The sequence below is a fragment of the Vigna umbellata genome, chromosome 1, assembly GCF_029865625.1.
Source record: "Vigna umbellata cultivar VRB3 chromosome 1, Vumbellata_1.0, whole genome shotgun sequence".
Classification (NCBI taxonomy): Eukaryota; Viridiplantae; Streptophyta; class Magnoliopsida; order Fabales; family Fabaceae; genus Vigna; species Vigna umbellata.
Window position 1 is genome coordinate 3,595,059 of NC_142165.1, and position 17,238 is coordinate 3,612,296.

General features: G+C 32.2%; 1 protein-coding gene across 3 annotated transcripts; it reads left to right on the forward strand.

Annotated features, from left to right (window-relative positions):
- Nucleotides 1-10,430: 10,430 nt before the first annotated feature.
- LOC124826655 (ethylene-overproduction protein 1-like) lies at nucleotides 10,431-15,321 on the forward strand. 3 transcript variants are annotated; one of them, XM_088091736.1, is made up of 5 exons: nucleotides 10,534-10,552; nucleotides 10,639-12,717; nucleotides 12,919-13,210; nucleotides 13,297-13,606; nucleotides 14,711-15,321. In XM_088091736.1, exons 2-5 carry the CDS (start codon nucleotides 10,784-10,786, stop codon nucleotides 14,929-14,931), a joined length of 2,757 nt encoding a protein of 918 aa, XP_087947862.1. In that variant the 5' UTR covers nucleotides 10,534-10,552; nucleotides 10,639-10,783; the 3' UTR covers nucleotides 14,932-15,321. The 3 variants fall into 3 exon arrangements, with proteins under 3 accessions (XP_087947867.1, XP_047155502.2, XP_087947862.1); XM_047299546.2 differs by having other exon boundaries at nucleotides 10,443-12,717; XM_088091741.1 differs by lacking the exon at nucleotides 14,711-15,321 and having other exon boundaries at nucleotides 10,431-12,717; nucleotides 13,328-13,576.
- The last annotated feature ends 1,917 nt before the right edge of the window (nucleotides 15,322-17,238 follow it).

Sequence of the window (17,238 nt, forward strand, 5' to 3'; positions counted from 1 at the left end):
TTAAACATAGAAACTAGAAAAATAGCATTTGAAGGAAAATGCATATATATATATGATCAAAGCATTCACAAAATACAAGAGAGTTTAGTGGCTACATCCATCACCAACAAAATAGGTTTGACTCTCTATTTCCATGTAGAGCTCAAGCTTACAAAAAGGACATGGAAGAAGAAGGAGAAACCAAAAGGAAGAAAGGACTGCTTCCGTAAGCCCTAGCAGACCTCCAAGCTCTCCAAAAAAGTGATTTTGTGTCTCCAACCATTGAAAAACCTGGTTTCCTTCGAGCCATAAGAGGAAATAAGGTGCAAACTTGCCAAATAAACAAAGTGACACTTAGTGTAAGGACTTTGACGAGCCACATATGCCAAAAACAAGAACCTCAACCACTGATTGCTCACGTGGATACTATGTTGTTAACGGTTTAGATGTTTTCATGAAAAAAAGGACCAAATCGAACAAAAATTATGAAAATCGAGACCATATTAAACACTCGAAAAAGTTGAATCCCACATTGAATAAAGTAGACAAAAATATGGACCAAAAGTGATATTAAGCCATTAAAAATAATATAGTAAACTTGTATTTTATTACAAAATTGTCACTACTTCCACTTGTTATGGCCATTGTAGTGATAATCGGCATAAAAAGTCTCATCATATCTATAATTGTATCACCGTTTCACTTATTGTGAGAGTGAATTACAAACACCATAATAAGTCATCATAAAATCTAATTTTTAACTAATGTGTGTCTTAAATGGTTTAATTCAATAAAATTAAGATTTATACATCTTAGAATGAAATAAATGATTTAAAAAAATATCGCAAAAAGAAAAGAAATGTGTAATTGATATTTTGATAAGAAAGAAAAAGTAAATTTGATGGATATCAAATGAGTTATACAATAGGGAAAAAATGAAAAATTATGTATTAAAAGAAATGTTCTTTAAATAAAATGAAAGAAAAAACTAATGAAAATTGTGAATATAAGAAGAAAATTAACTAATAAAATATAAGTATTTTAATGATTTAAAATAGGGATAAATTTGAGAACAAGAGAAGATATACACATATACATTCCTTTTTTCTCATCAATTTAAAAATTAAAATATTACTTATATTTATATCTAAATAATTTGAATTCTTAAATTTAAAACGAGTTTAAAAAGTATTCATAAAATGAATTTATTTATAGATTGAACATATTTTTAATTCCTTAACTATATAAAAAAATTGCAAATGATCCATACTCGAAATTTTAATTGTGTTTAATTTTTCTAATTTTAAAAACAATGGTTTTAGTCAATATTTTTAACGTCATTAATTTCTTTTCTCTAGTGGCCAAGGGTGTTTCACCTAAACGTTATGCTTACACTTACACGTCGACGAGACATTGTCACTCATGTGTTTTAATCTTTATCTTTTATAATGAAAATTTAAGTTTTAAAAAAAAGCAGCGGCTCTTTTGATAGGCAAAAGCTAGAAGAGGAGGAACTAGCGGTGGTCGTGGGACTCTGGCGGCAGCTCCGGCAGCCCCTTATTCCAAATTCGCATTCCGTCTTTCCATTTTGTATTTGATAGTTCTTATAATGTAAAGAAGAGCTTGTAGCTCTTGTTAATGTTGAGTATTGTGCATGCAGGTACTATTTCTATCCTTCGAGGAAAATCTAAAGCTCAAATATTTGTACTTGGAGATTTCGTCCTCGTCGTAGGTTCTTAGTTTCCCTAAAGAAAGCTCCAAAAGGATCATTTCCCAGTCGATCTATTCTAGCAATTGATGAATGTTTTTTTGAATAGTGAGCTATAACATGTTTGGATAAATATTTCTCATTCCGTCAGATATTATTGATTCAAAAGTTTGCTGAGAAGTATGAAAGAAAATGTCACACAACATAATCAAGTTTATATTGTTACTAGAAAAGAAAGAATGAAAATTGTGTATATTATTCAATGATAAAGAGATAATACAATTTATATATCCAGCTCTTTAAAACAATATAAAAAAATATATAAGTATAAAAACATAATATAAATATATGAACATAAATGCACATATATGAACGAAAAATAAATTAAATTCAATATTTCCCTCAAGTTGCAGCATATATATCCTTAATGCTCAGCTTGAACAACAAAGATTGAATTTGTGCTGAATGCAAAGATTTAGTATGAATGTATGCAAGTTGTGCTGAAGTAGAAATGGGTAGGAGCTTAATTACACCAGCTTGAACTTTATCCCTTATGAGATGACAATCAATTTCAATATGCTTTGCCCTCCATGCATGGTTGGATTTTGTGAAATTTGTATAGCAGATTGATTATCACAAAACAGAGGGACTGGTTGTTGTGGTAGAGGTTGTTTCAAATCATGGAGCAAATACATAAGCCATTGAATTTCACACGTTTGGAAGCTAAGGCTCTATATTATGCTTCAGTTGATGATCTATATATAGTACCTTGCTTCTTGGATTTCCAGTTGATTAAGGATGCACCATAGAATACATTAAAACCAGTCACAGACCTTCTAGTGTCAAGGCAAGCAACCCAATCAGAATCACTAAAAGCCTTGAGAGCATGTTCTGTGTTTGGAGGGAAGAATAATCCTTGTCCTGGATTGTTCTTGATATATCTCAGGATCCTTATTGCTGCTGCATAGTAATCTTCCAAAGGATTGGAAAAAAATTTACTGAGAGTACTAACAACAAAACATAAATATGGTCTTGTGTTGGTTAGATATACTAACCTGCCAAGAAGTCTTCTATAGGCATGTACATCTGAATAAGGTTTCCCTTCTGTCTTGAAAAATTTTGTGCCTGACTATATGGGAGTAGAAACAGGTTGACATCCCAACAATCCTTCATCTTCTAGTAACTCTAGAGCATACTTCCTTTGTGATAAAGTAATGCCCTATTGAGATCTTGCAATTTCTAAGCCCAAAAAATACTTGAGTTAGTCTAGGTCTTTAATCTTGAACTTTGCATTCAATAGAGCCTTCACAATTTGGATTTCCTTAATGTCATCAACTATATCATCTACATAAACAAGTAAGATGGTGATATGAGCATAATCACTTTTGACAAAAAGTGAATAATATGATTTTGATTGTATGTAGCCCAAACAAAGTAAAGTAGTTGTAAACTTGCAATTCCATTTTCTAGAGACCTGTTTGAGTCCATATAAAGACTTCAACAACTTGCAAACTTGCACTGGTTTTTCTATTTTGTAGCCAAGAGGAAGATACATGTATATTTTTTCATCTAGATCCCCATGTAAAAAGGCATCATTTACATCTAGTTGATGTAAATACCAATGTTTGGAAGCTGCTAAAGCCAAAACCAATCTTACTGTTGTGAGTTTGACAACAGATGAAAAAGCCTCAAAGTAATCTAAGCCTTGTTGTTGTATGTAGCATTTGGCTACTAACCTTGCCTTGTATCGTTCAATACTTTCATCAACATGCCTCTTTATTTTGTATACCTATTTACATCCGATAGGTTGCTTTCCATAAGGTAGATCAGTCAAAACCCAAGTTTTGGTATTTTCTAAAGCTGCAATTTCTTAATCCATTACATTTCTCCAACAATTATGTTTGATGACTTGGTTATAAGTTTTAGGTTACTAACTTGGGAAAGATTAAGCACATATGATTTATGAAGAGATGATAATGCATTATATGAGAGATATGAAGAGATAGGATATAAGGTACTTGTGGATGACTGAGTGGCGGAAGAAGTATATAACATGTTTCAATGATAGTCTTGCAGATAAGATGGTTTATGTTTTGGCCTGGTTGATTTCCTTTGTGGAGTAGCAGTGGCAGGTTCAACAGAAACAGGTTGAGAAGAAAAAATAACAGAGTTTGGAACAATAGAAGGAGGAGATGTAGGTGGTAAAGAGGGTTGATCAGTAACTTCTGAGAAAAGAGGTGATGGAGATGAAATAATTTTGGTGACCAAATCCAAGGAATTTTCTGTATCAATAGGTGAGTGCTTGTCACTAGTAAGAAAAGGAAATATGTTTTCATAAAATACTACAATCCTTGATAGAAAATTTTCCCTAGAGTTGAAATCTAACAAAAGGTAGCCTTTTACTCCTGTTTTAAAACCAAAATACACATTTTCTTGCACGAGGTTGAAATTTTGTTCTATGAGCTTGAAGAGTTGAAGCATAGCAAAGTGAGCCAAAAACTCATAAGTAAGTAATGTCGGGTTTAACATTGTGTAACAGTTGAGATGGAGAAAAATATGCCAAAACTTTGGAAGGTAAATATTAATGAGTTGCACAACATAACGAACAAAAAAAGACCATAAAATTATGGGCAAATGGGATTGGAACATTAAAGATCTAGCAACATTGAGAATGTGTTGATGTTTTCTCTCAACGAATCCATTTTCTTGAGGTGTTTCAACGCAAGATATTTGATGTTGTATCCCTTTTTGTCTATAAAAATTTGTCATTGCAAACTCAATACCATTATTTAATCTAACAACTTTTACATCAATGCCAAATTGTGTTTTTATATAAGAAACAAAGCCAATAAGTTGTGGTATTGTATTTGATTTACTTGCCATCAATTTAATCCATGTGTATCTATACATATCATCCACTATAGTTAAGAAATATTTGAAACCATCAACCGAAGAAGTACAATAGGGCCCCAAATATCAACATGAATTAAATTAAAAGGAGCTTTTGAAACAATAGTACTTAATTGAAAAGGCAATTTTCTTTGCTTAGAATAATGACAAACATCACAATGAGTGTATTTTGTATCGGGTAAAGTGGCATACATGTTGCGTAATTTGATATAACAAGAAAAAGAAGGATGCCTTAGTCTATAGTGTCAAATATCTATAGAGTTATGTTGTAGAACAAGCAATAGAATTCTCAAGAGTAATAGCAGCTGGTGAACCAAGGAGTGTGGGTGTAGGAGCTATCATGATATACAAGCCATCTCTTTCTTCAGCTTTCCCAATCATCTGCAGGGTTGACTTGTCCTGTATTTCACCGAAAAATTCAGAAATGTTAAGTTTACAAGATAGAGATTTAGTTTACTTTGTGACTGAAATAAGATTGACTGAAAAATTAGGAACAAACAAAACAATATGTAAAGTAAGGTGTGGGCTAAGTGAAACTGTCCCGAAAAAATGATCAAATGAAAAGTTCATGTTGGGTAGTGATACTGTAATTGGTGAGATTTTGTGATAAGAAATAAAATGAGACAAAGAACTGGATATATGATCAGTAGCACTTGTGTCTAGAATCCATTGGGAATAGATATTACCTTGAGCCTGAGAAAAAGTGGAAGCATTATGAGAGCTCACTAGATCGGTAGAATGTGTGGCTTTGGAATTATATTGAGGAAGAAGTTCCAATAGACCATGAATTTGCTATTGAGAAAGTCTCATAGTTGAGGAATGTGACTGTGCCTGAGAATTATTAGAAGAAGGAACTACTGTAGAAGAATCTGTGGTAACATTATGGACTATTTTGGATTTAAAACCAGGTGGTAATCCATGTATCAAAAAGCAAGTATCAACGGTGTGGTTTGTCCTACCATAGTGAGTGCATTGTCGACGTGCACCAAACCTTCCTAACGAACGAGCCTGAGAACCTTGATATGAAGATTTTCCCCATGCATAATCATTAGCAGGAGAAGATTTACCTCTGCCATTGAAGGTAGAAAAAGAAGGTTTAGATTGAGAAACTTGTGCCGCCATGACTGAAGGTTGAGGAAGAATTCCTTATTGTAATTGTCGCTCATGTTGAATTATCATCGAAAAAATTTTAGGTAAAGAAGGCAAGGGATCCATGAGAAGGATATGAGAGCGGACAACAGAGTAAAGATCATTCAAGCCTCTAAGAAAACAAAGAACACAATCATTTTCACGATATTCCTTCATTGTCTTAGAAACAACACAACAAGAAGCAGAAGATTGACATTTAAGAATTAGGCAAAAATTGCAAAGTTCATCGAGAGAATCTTCATTTTAGTGTAATATGCAGTAACACTTAGGTCAGGTTGATGCATTGAATAAAGATCTTGATGCAATTGTGAAATTCAAACAGAATCACCTTGGTCTTTAAGATCCTTCCATGCTGCAGATGCAGAGTCAACCCAGCTAATACTTGTAGTAATGTCATGAGAAACAAAATGATTGATCCAAGCTAAAACCAGATTATTACAACGCTTCCATGCAGGAACCATGGGATCTGTATCAGCTGGACAAGGAATGGAACCATCAACAAAGCCAAATTTATTCTTCATTTGTAATGTCATAAACATCGAGCGAGCTCATCCATGATAATTGTGACCTTCAAGAATTGGAGAAACAAGCACTAGTGAAGGATTCTCGTTAGGGTGAATGTAATAGTCGTGTGTTTTATCTTGCAACGATGTGAGAGTAACAGAAGTAGTAGTCATAAAAGGAGAAAAGACAGAAAAACCAAAAACTAAAGATAGAAGATGAAGATTTGAACATTAACAGAATTAATTGCGAAAGAACATGATGAAAAATTAATTTTCTCTTAATACCATATTATGAGAAAATAAAAAATAAAAATTGTGTATTTTATTCAATAATACAAAAAAGTACCATTTATATAACTATTTAAAACAATATAAAAACCGAATACAAATATAAAAACCGTATAAATATATATACATAAATACATAACATAAAATAAATTAAATCTTATATCTATCTCTAGCCCGTCGGCTTCCCTCTTTTCCTACAAATCGCGAACCAACCACCATGGCGCCATCCCCTCCAGCTAGGACTCCGGCTATTGCGCCGATTAGTACCAAACAACCTACCAGCATCGCCACTATACCCATTGTTTCCGAAAAACCCCCAAATCGGAAGTCATTGACGCCCCATCCAGGAAAGTGTACCAAGGGCAACCCAACCACTGCACCTCCACCGCCCAATGGTACCGTCGTCGGTGACGTAGGTCGAAGCTGAAGTCCTCTTCCAAGTTTTGCCTACAAAAAGGCTGCTGCTTTTTGTAAAATTTAAATTTTCATTAAAAAATAAAAATTAAACACGTGACAGACACGTGTGATCCTTAAGGGAAACGTCGTTTGTTAGATGAAAAATAATTTAACCACGGATTAAAACTATTACTTTTAAAAATAAAAGAATTAAACAAAATCAAATTTTAAACAAAAAGTTATTTACAATTTTATGTTATAATTAAAAAATAAAAATATATTTACCTTTTTATTTATTATATCGATCAGAATAAAAATGAATTTTTTTTTTAGTAAAACTCACAAAATCATTACTAAATTGTTAAATACAATATATAATTCTCTTCTTTTATACATACATATATTCACCACTCATTTATATAAAATTTCATATTCTCTTCTCTTAAAATAATCTAACAAGAATGGGTGGTGTCAATATAACCCAATATTATTATCTAAATCAAACAATTTGTATCAAATACACATGAAATTTATAAAATATAAACTTAGCTAAGAGACATGTTAAACTCATTTAAATATCATATATCAATATTAATATTATACAAGTTAATTTGTAAAACCATATTAATAATGTTTAATTTTAAATTATATATATATATATGGTTAAGAATCTAAATATGAATTTAAGTTTTATATTGAATAAAAATAATAAAATAAAATGTCATGAAAATAAAAACCTGTTAATCTGTTATTTTAAAATTTTAGATTAGAAATAATATAATGATTAGATTAAGATTCCATTAATATTATATTTCTAATGAACCTCCCATCAATGAATCTAACCTATATATAAAGAAAACTTTATTATCACCCCTAAAAAAACATAACAATTTAATTTATCTGAAACAAAAAATAAAAATAAAAATAAAAGGTGATTTATGATATAGACACTGAACCAATATTCAGAAATTCATTTATTACAATGGTGATGGATCCACAACGAAAGTTGACTTGATTCACAATGGTTTGCTTTGGTTGGATGAAGGAGTTGAAAATAATAATTGAAAAACAGAAAGCTTATTTTTTAATTTCTGAATTACATCAATATTCGAAAATGTTATGACCTGTTTGGTAGCGAAAAGACCACTTAACCATACAAATAATTGGAATGGTTACACTTAACCACCTTTTGCTTCTCCCAAACCAAAGGCAAAATTTGCGGCTTAATCAATAAAAAAGGATTAGACTAAATTATCCATGTCTTTAACAATATCTAAAAGTAACATATCCATAATTTAGCTTAAAGCAAACATATAAAAGCTTCTCCAAGTAAAATGTTTTTTAACCAATTGCTATTAGAACACTTGAGCTGACATTATTTATATAAAATTATTATTTGAATTTTTATCGCATAAATCATAAATATCAATGGAAAAATATTTTTAATCATTAATAAATGGATTAATTGCAGGATTCAAAATACTAATTAAACATCACATTAACAATATTAGTACTATTGTAGATTTTGTGTGTGTGTGTATGGAGTACATAATTTATATGATACCGTAAATTTTGCCTAATTAATATAAATAATTATGCATATTCTTATTAAGAAAACATGCCCCACTTTTAATTTATATCTTACAAAAGAATAACTAAATTCATTGATCTTGATTTCTTCCCATATATTTAAGTCGTTTTCATTGAAGTCAGTTAGTTGAATTAATTAACTTTATTAAATGATGTAAACAAATTAAAGAACTTTACTGTAAATATGAAAAAACTACAAAAAATAAATAAATAATACAATTTAAATTATTGAATTATAACCTCTTTTTATATCACATGTGGACGTAGTCTTATTCAATTAAATAAGACTATTACACACGGAAAACTTTCTCTAAGTATTTAACATAGCTAAATAACTACAAGGCTTTGTTCACATGAGATGATTTGTGGGAGATGATTTAGGGAAAAGTAATTGAATGGATTTGAGGGTACTTTTTTTTTTTTGTTTTTTTAGTAGATTTGTGGGTAATTGAGAGTAGATTTGAAAGTAAAATTTGTAAAAATTAGTGTATGATTTGATTGATGTGATAGATTTAAAAAATTTGTTTAATTGATAAAAATTAAAGATTATCAAAATGTCCATAGTTATTAAAGTAATATAAAATGTTATTTATTAATGTTATATTTAATTGTAAGAATGTTTATAAGAGAAAAAGTAAAAATTAATTTTTAAAATGTAAAAAAATATAATTTAGTAAATTGAAATAATAATAATAGTAACTATTATTATTAATAACATTATTATTTTTATTATTATTAATATTAATATTATTATTATTATTATTAATATTATTATTATTATCATCATCGTTATTATTATTATTATAAGTCTAGAGAAAAAATCATTATTATAAATATTATTATTAATATTATTAATTATTAATTATTATCATTATTATTAATTATTATTATTATTAATTATTATTATTATTATTATTATTATTAGTTATTATTTTTGTTTCTTGGTTGAAGATGTAATACATTCACAAAGTAGTAATAAAATACATTCACATAATGGTAAGTGCAAGGGACTAAAAAGACATTTAATTATAAATCATCTTAAATCTTCCCATAGCATCGATGATTGGAAAAATAGTTGATCCCACAAATCTTTTCTTTCAATCGCTCACAATTCTTTTAAAGCGAACATGAAATATTTTCTAAATCCACACTTTCCTTTACTCGTGAATAGTGAATTCATCTCAAACGAACAAAAGTAAGACTCAACATATTTTATATATATATATATATATATATATATATATATATATATATATATATATATATATATATATATTACATGTCAATTCATTCACACTTTCGAAAGCTACAATCTCCTTACTTTAAAGGTAAGAGGAGGTTGATGTACTTTTACTCATGTAATGGAAAGGAAAAAAAATAATGTCAAATAAAAGTGTACCGAATTAATTTTTTCTTACTTTAAAATCTAAATTTAAAATTAAACCCTCTTTAAATTATTTTATAACAAAAAACTATAGTATATTCACAACTTTATGAGATTGTTTTTCTTATTTAAACATTAATTTTTGAATAAATAGTAGATGGACTTTTATAACGATGATGAATTTTGTTGATTAAGTTTTATTTTTTAATTAATTTAAAATTTAAATAAAAGTAGTAACTGATTAGATGTTTTGAAAACCGAAGTTGATTAATAGTATTTATATAAACACTTTTATTAATAAATTCTAATAACTAATTGTCTTAAGAATTTCAATATTCCTATACTTTATGTCATAGCATATTTGGCACAATACAAATACGTATTTTATAGAAATTAAATATTTCCAAGAATAACGCAACACAAATATGTATTTTATAGAAATTAATTAAAAGCATAAAGAATGCTCAATATATCCTATCATGCAACAATTTCACAAGTATGACTCACTCGTGATGGAAAGCCTCAAATTAACACCTTTTTAAGATGCTGAGTTCTGTTTAGACCACTTTTTCTCCCCACCATTGCAAACCAACTATGTAAAAGTAAAACACTGGTACCAAAGCAAAAAAGCATTCTTTTTCAGCTGTAAGCTATTTTGTTCTTGGGTTGGGTGCTGCAAGCTCTTCCCCCCCCCCCTCTCTCTCTCTGATGGGTTTTGGTTTTGGAAGCAGGTACAAGGAACATCTTTTACTCAAAGGTTCAACCTTCACGCCCGTAGTAGCCTAGCTTATGGGCACGCCAAAGTTCAGCTCTTTATCCCAACAGGGGTTTGAAGGCAACGTCTGGATTCACTGAGGAACAAAAAACGGAAGAAAAATGCGTGGCCTGAAGCTCGTTGAACGCTTTAAGAGCACCCAAGTTCATGCCCTCAATTCAGAAGGCACTAGCAGGAGAAACAAGGCCACAGGGGGAGCCATCACAATCAGATCACTGGTGTCAAAGTCCAAATCTAACACCACGAAAACCTCAGCAGTTGCAAACCATGTTGTTCCTCTTCAGCTCCCAACTGCTGATTCTCTTGAGCCTTCCATAGAACCTTATCTTAAACCCATCAACCTCGTGGAGGCCTTGGCAGAACTTTACCACAGGCAAGAGTGCTGCCTTCAATCTGAGAAAGCATCACTCTCTGTGGAGCAGTTCACTTTATTGCGAGGCCTCGGAGACCAGAAGCTTCTTAGGAGATGTATCAGAACAGCGCGGCAAAACGCTGGGGATGTGCTTTCCAAGGTCGTGCTTTCGACATGGTTGAGGTTTGAGAGGAGGGAGGATGAACTTGAGGGTTTGTCTTCAATGGATTGTGGTGGTTGTGTTATTGAATGTCCGAAGGGGAATTTGGTGCATGGGTTTAGTCCTTGTTCAATCAATGATAGGTGCCAGTGTCCGCAATGGACGAAACAGGAAACTAGCACAGAAGAAAGTGTGCGTTTGGGTTTGCCAGATGAGGAAAATGATATTTCTTTTTGCATTGGGAGTGAGGAAATTGATTGTGTTAGGTGGAGAATTGCAGCTCTATCTGACACTTTTAAGGCTATGCTTTATGGTGACTTTGCTGAGTCCAAGATGACGAAGATTATTTTCAGCCAAAATGGGATATGCTCTACGGGTATGAGGGCTGTGGAGTTGTATAGCAGGGCTAAGAGGATAGATTTTTTCTGTCCAATGACTGTTTTAGAGTTGCTTTCATTTGCCAATAGGTTCTGTTGTGAGGAGATGAAAGCTGCTTGTGATGTTCATTTGGCTTCAATTGTTGAAAGTGTTGACGATGCATTGATATTTATTGACTATGGGTTGGAAGAGAGAGCACCCCTTCTTGTGGCTTCCTGCTTACAAGTGTTGCTCAGGGAGCTACCAAATTCTTTGTGTAATTCTAATGTGATGAATATCTTCTGTAGTTCTCAGGGAAGGAAAAGGTTGGCCACGGTGGGGTATCATTCTTTCTTACTGTACTATTTCTTGAGCCAGGTGGCTATGGAGGAAAGCATGGTGTCAAAAACTACAGTGATGTTACTAGAAAGACTGGGGGAGTGTGCTACTGAAAGGTGGCAGAAGGCCCTTGCCTTCCACCAATTGGGGTGTGTGCTGCTTGAAAGGAAAGAGTATAAAGATGCTCAACATAGTTTTGAGGCAGCAGCTGAAGCAGGTCATTTGTATTCTGTGGCTGGTGTGGCCAGAACCAAGTACAAGCAGGGTCAACCATATTCAGCCTATAAGTTAATTAGTTCTCTCATGTTTGAGCACAAGCCTACGGGGTGGATGTATCAGGAACGTGCTCTTTACAATATGGGAAAGGAAAAAGGTGTTGATTTGGATGTTGCAACCGAATTGGACCCCTCTCTTTCATTTCCGTATAAATATAGAGCCCTGCTAAAGGCGGAGGAGAAGCAGATAAGTGCTGGAATTTTAGAGCTTGATAAAATAATTGGTTTTAAGCTATCGCCTGATTGCTTAGAATTCCGGGCTAGGATGTTTATTGCACTTAAGGATTATGACAGTGCCATAAGAGATATCAGGGCATTGTTAACTTTGGAACCAAGTTATATAACTTCAAATGAAAAGATCTCAGGCAAATACTTACTTCATCTCCTTAGAAATGTGGTGCAGCAAAAGAGACAGGCTGAATGCTGGATTCAGTTATATGAACAATGGTCTTCTGTAGATGATGTTGGTTCTTTGGCTATTATACATCAGATGCTGGAGAATGATCCTGGAAAGAGTCTGCTGGAGTTTCGTCAGTCTCTACTCCTATTGAGGTAAGCACCTCAGTACATCGTAGCTATAGGAAGAATCTCTCTTCTTCAACTTTGTATTTTTATGCTATTTACTGCTCATTCTTCTGGATTTGATATCTAAGGATTTGATTTATTTTGAGTGTGTCAATGATTTCTGGTCAGTCAAGACCAGTAAATAAAATGCTATAACAAGAGAGTTCCTCACCTGTATGAATTTCATAGGTTAAACTGTCAAAAGGCTGCAATGCGCAGTTTGAGGATGGCGAGAAACCATTCCAGTTCAATGCAAGAAAGGTTAATTTACGAAGGATGGATATTATATGATACCGGCTATAGGGATAAAGCGCTGGCTAGGGCTGATAGATCAATTACAATTCAGAGATCATTTGAAGCCTATTTTCTAAAAGCATACGTGTTAGCAGATACAAGTCTGGATCATGAATCTGCTTCTCACGTTATTGAACTTCTGGAAGAAGGACTTAAATGTCCTTCAGATGGTCTTCGGAAAGGACAAGTTAGTGACCTCATTCTCTATCCCAATTATTGATTAAGTAATTGGTCTCCTCCAGTAATTTGACTGTCTTCTGCAATATTTTGTAGGCACTGAATAACTTAGGGAGTATTTATGTAGATTGTGGTAAGCTTGATCTTGCAAAAGCATGCTATGAGAACGCCCTTGCAATTAGGCATACACGAGCTCATCAAGGTTTAGCACGTGTTTATCATCAGAAAAATCAAAGAAAAGCTGCATATGATGAGATGACCAAGCTAATTGAGAAGGCAGAGAGCAATGCCTCAGCATATGAGAAACGATCAGAATACTGCGACCGCGAGATGGCAAGGGTTGATCTGAATGTTGCAACCCAACTGGATCCATTAAGGACATATCCATATAGATACAGGGCAGCAGGTACTTCACCTATCTTTCATTCTTTACCATCTTTCATTTTTTTAATTGGAGACAAATATTTATTTAATATGTTTGTCATGACTCTTGACATGCTAATCTAGATTTAGTTGTTTTTATCAGACATGCTTTCATTTGTTGTGGAAAACTTCACTTGATAAACGTGATGAAGTATTTTTATTTTGGAACTTGATGTTCTTATTCAGTGCTTCATAAACCTATTTCATATGTAACTAACAACAAGACATTCCTTACATATTGGATTTCTTGGCATGGCCACGCCCTGAAGCCTCTAGATTCGTGACTATGTTCTGCATTAAATATGTGACTATTTTCCTGTGTTACTTGTTTAATTTGTTCTTTAGTTACTAATTTGTCCATCTATATTTTCATTAATAAGTTGACTGGATTGGTCTTCTGGAAGACAGGTTTTTAAGCATTTTTACTTGTTTAGGTGGTCCTCACCATTTGCAAGTTTCTATGCGAGATTGAGTATCAGTCAACAGAAAAAGTATACATTCCATGCATATTTTTATGATGCTTCATGGTTAAAACCTTGATTTATTTTTCGTAAGTAAACTGTGTGATTGTCTTTGTTTAAATATGCTTGTGCAAGATTTTGCATACGTTAATAAGTGTGTTACAAAACCACTTCTATGCAACTCTCTCTTTCATGCTTGCATTTGATGAATCCTAGTTGCTCATCACTGTAAATGTATTACCAAGTTTTAAATAACTATAATAACCTGACACGAGGAAGTAGAAACTGAAAAACTTGTTTGATTAATTTGTTGCCAAAAGTATTACCTTTTTGTAATTCTTCAACTTGTAGCATCAAGATTGTTCGTTCTACACAGTTAGTAGTATAGGGGTGTGTAGGGATACGTACAAAAACTGAAATAAGTTAGTAAAAGTAATGGGGTTGGATTTCAAACGTCAGATCAGTTTTAAAAGGACATTTTTTCAAAGATGAAAAGGAATCAGAAGAGGAGTACGGTTTTAAAATTTATCAACATTTAACCTTCACTTGGTAAGTTAATTTTAATAGCTGGATCAGAGACACAATTGTTAACTTAATTTCACTCACATGGAATGTGACATGAGCAGTGATGATGGATGAGCAAAAAGAGTCTGAAGCTGTAGATGAGCTCAGCAAGGCCATAAATTTCAAACCTGACTTGCAAATGCTTCATCTCCGAGCAGCATTTTATGAGGCAGTAGGAGACCTATCTTCAGCTCTTCAAGATTGTCAAGCAGCTTTATGCTTAGACCCTAACCATACGGACACGCTAGACCTGTATCAGAGGGCGCGAAAATTAAGCTTTTAATCATAAGCAACAAGCACATCAAATGTCTACAATGTGAAGATCTTGGTTAGAAAATTGCTGGGGCATCCCAACTTTGTTAGACACAAGGAGAGGGGACATACACAATCAAACTGTTGAAATAATGCCAAAAGTCCCAAGAAGCAAAGCCTGGATGATTCAAGGAAAAGATGGAGTGATGTGTTTCACATGATCAAATAGGAGGATGACTCAGGTGTACATCGGAAGATGTTGAGAGCAGTAATCCCGTTATCCAATATACATTTTTGTGATCCTTGTGCACATAATTGTCTCACTATTCACACATTTGTACAGTGACAGGGTTATGATTATAAGATTCACACTTTGTTTACTAAAGTGTATATTTATTGCTCCTGATGAAGCTTTTATGTATAGAGATCCACAGCAAATCAGCCATTTATTCAATTAAAGCATCGTAAACCAATTTAACTACTAATTAAAACTAAATAAACATGTAATTAGCTTCTCTTGTTGGGAAAACTAAACAGTTCTAAAAGAACAATTACTCTGGTCTCATCTCAAATGAAACTATGTGTACTTGCAGATCATATAATTATGATTAGGGTAGGTCTTTAAGACCACTTATCAAATAACTAAGAAAAGAGAGTTAATGATATGTGCGTTCAATCTATCTTCACGTGTCTTAAATTGAAAATTAAAAGAGAAAAATGAGTAGAAATTAATTTAACTCAATAATAAAAACTGTTCAATCTATCTTCACGTGTCTTAAATTGAAAATTAAAATGATTGGTTGAAAGGGAAGAGTTCACAATAATAATTGCTTAGATACTCCTTTATTGTCAAATATATGTTTCATGAGTTAAAATTTTTTAGATAGAGGGTAAAGAGAGTTGTGAAGTTAAAGTTTTAGAGATATAGAACTCTTTTAGATAATGAGTCGCCTTATAAAGGTTTGTTTATATTATAACTTTTTTAATATTAAAATAAATTGATCTTATTAAATTAAAATATTTATCACATTTAATACTCTATTTTTTTAGGTTTTTACATTTTAAAAAAAAATACCATATCGTATGATTTATAAGTATGAGAAGCAATTATATAATTAACTAATTTTTCAAACACCTCTATGAACGAAAATAGAAGGAAAAGACAAAAAATAAAAGATATTGCTTAACTTACCAAAGAGAAGTAAAGTCATAGGAGTTGCCTCTATCAAAATACAATTTTGCAAGGAAGGAAATGAACTAATGGAGAATCATTCATTATACACACAATGCTAAAATGTAATGCCCCAGCTAAAATCATTGAACACAATTAATTCCATATACCAACAATATCCATGAATTCTAAACTTTTTATCACACTTCTTGATGGCATTTAGATGCCTCTATTCTATGACATTAGCATGTATTGAAATAAGAAAAATATAGAACGATTCAAATCCAACTACCTTTTTGCTAGATATCTTGAATGATATACACATACATTTAACCATAGGTTAAAATCATGAAAAACAAAAATATAAATAAAAAATATAGATAAATAATTATTGCAGTAACACTTTATTTTTCTTTGATGTTGCAGACAAACATAATTAAAAATTATACGCAAAAGAGTATTGTCATCACTATTGAATAAAAAGATAGCAATCTCCATTTATAAAAAAATAAAAGAAAACAAAGGAAACACACCTATTTGACCAAGAAGCTCTATTTTGACACCATTATGTTCAACTTTCTTCCCATTTGAAGGTTCAATAATAACTTGGTCCCAAAGTGTAAACAATTAAATTCTAGCCTACTGACATAGAAAATCATCACGTCATCGGTAAAAAAACAGCATTTGGTGATGCCGAGTAGTGTACCTGCCCAACTATATTGTCATGACATTGAAAGAGAGGAACCATGACCATTTGCCCATTTTCCTTCTTTATGCGTACCTAGCAAATGAGATAGTGTACAAAAGAGTAAATCAAGGTGTTCTTCTTAAAGCTTTTAAAAAATGAATGAAATAATACCCTTTCTCATGTGGAAGTGATTACATTTGAAGAGTGATAATAATGGAGAAGTTACAAAGCAAACAGAGGTATCTTTTCCCTCGACAATAATATCTTACAGTTGAAGGGATTAACATGCTGCTATAAGATAAAGAAAAACAACACAATACTTAACTAGAAATCCCAAATCTCATCTAAAATTTCAGAAATTGAACATGGGTATATAAAGACAAAGTCATGGACTAAGCACTTTCTGTCACATAGATTATAGCATGCACCACAAATTAGTGACAATCAGATCATTGAGCCATTACCTGGATAGAATATTG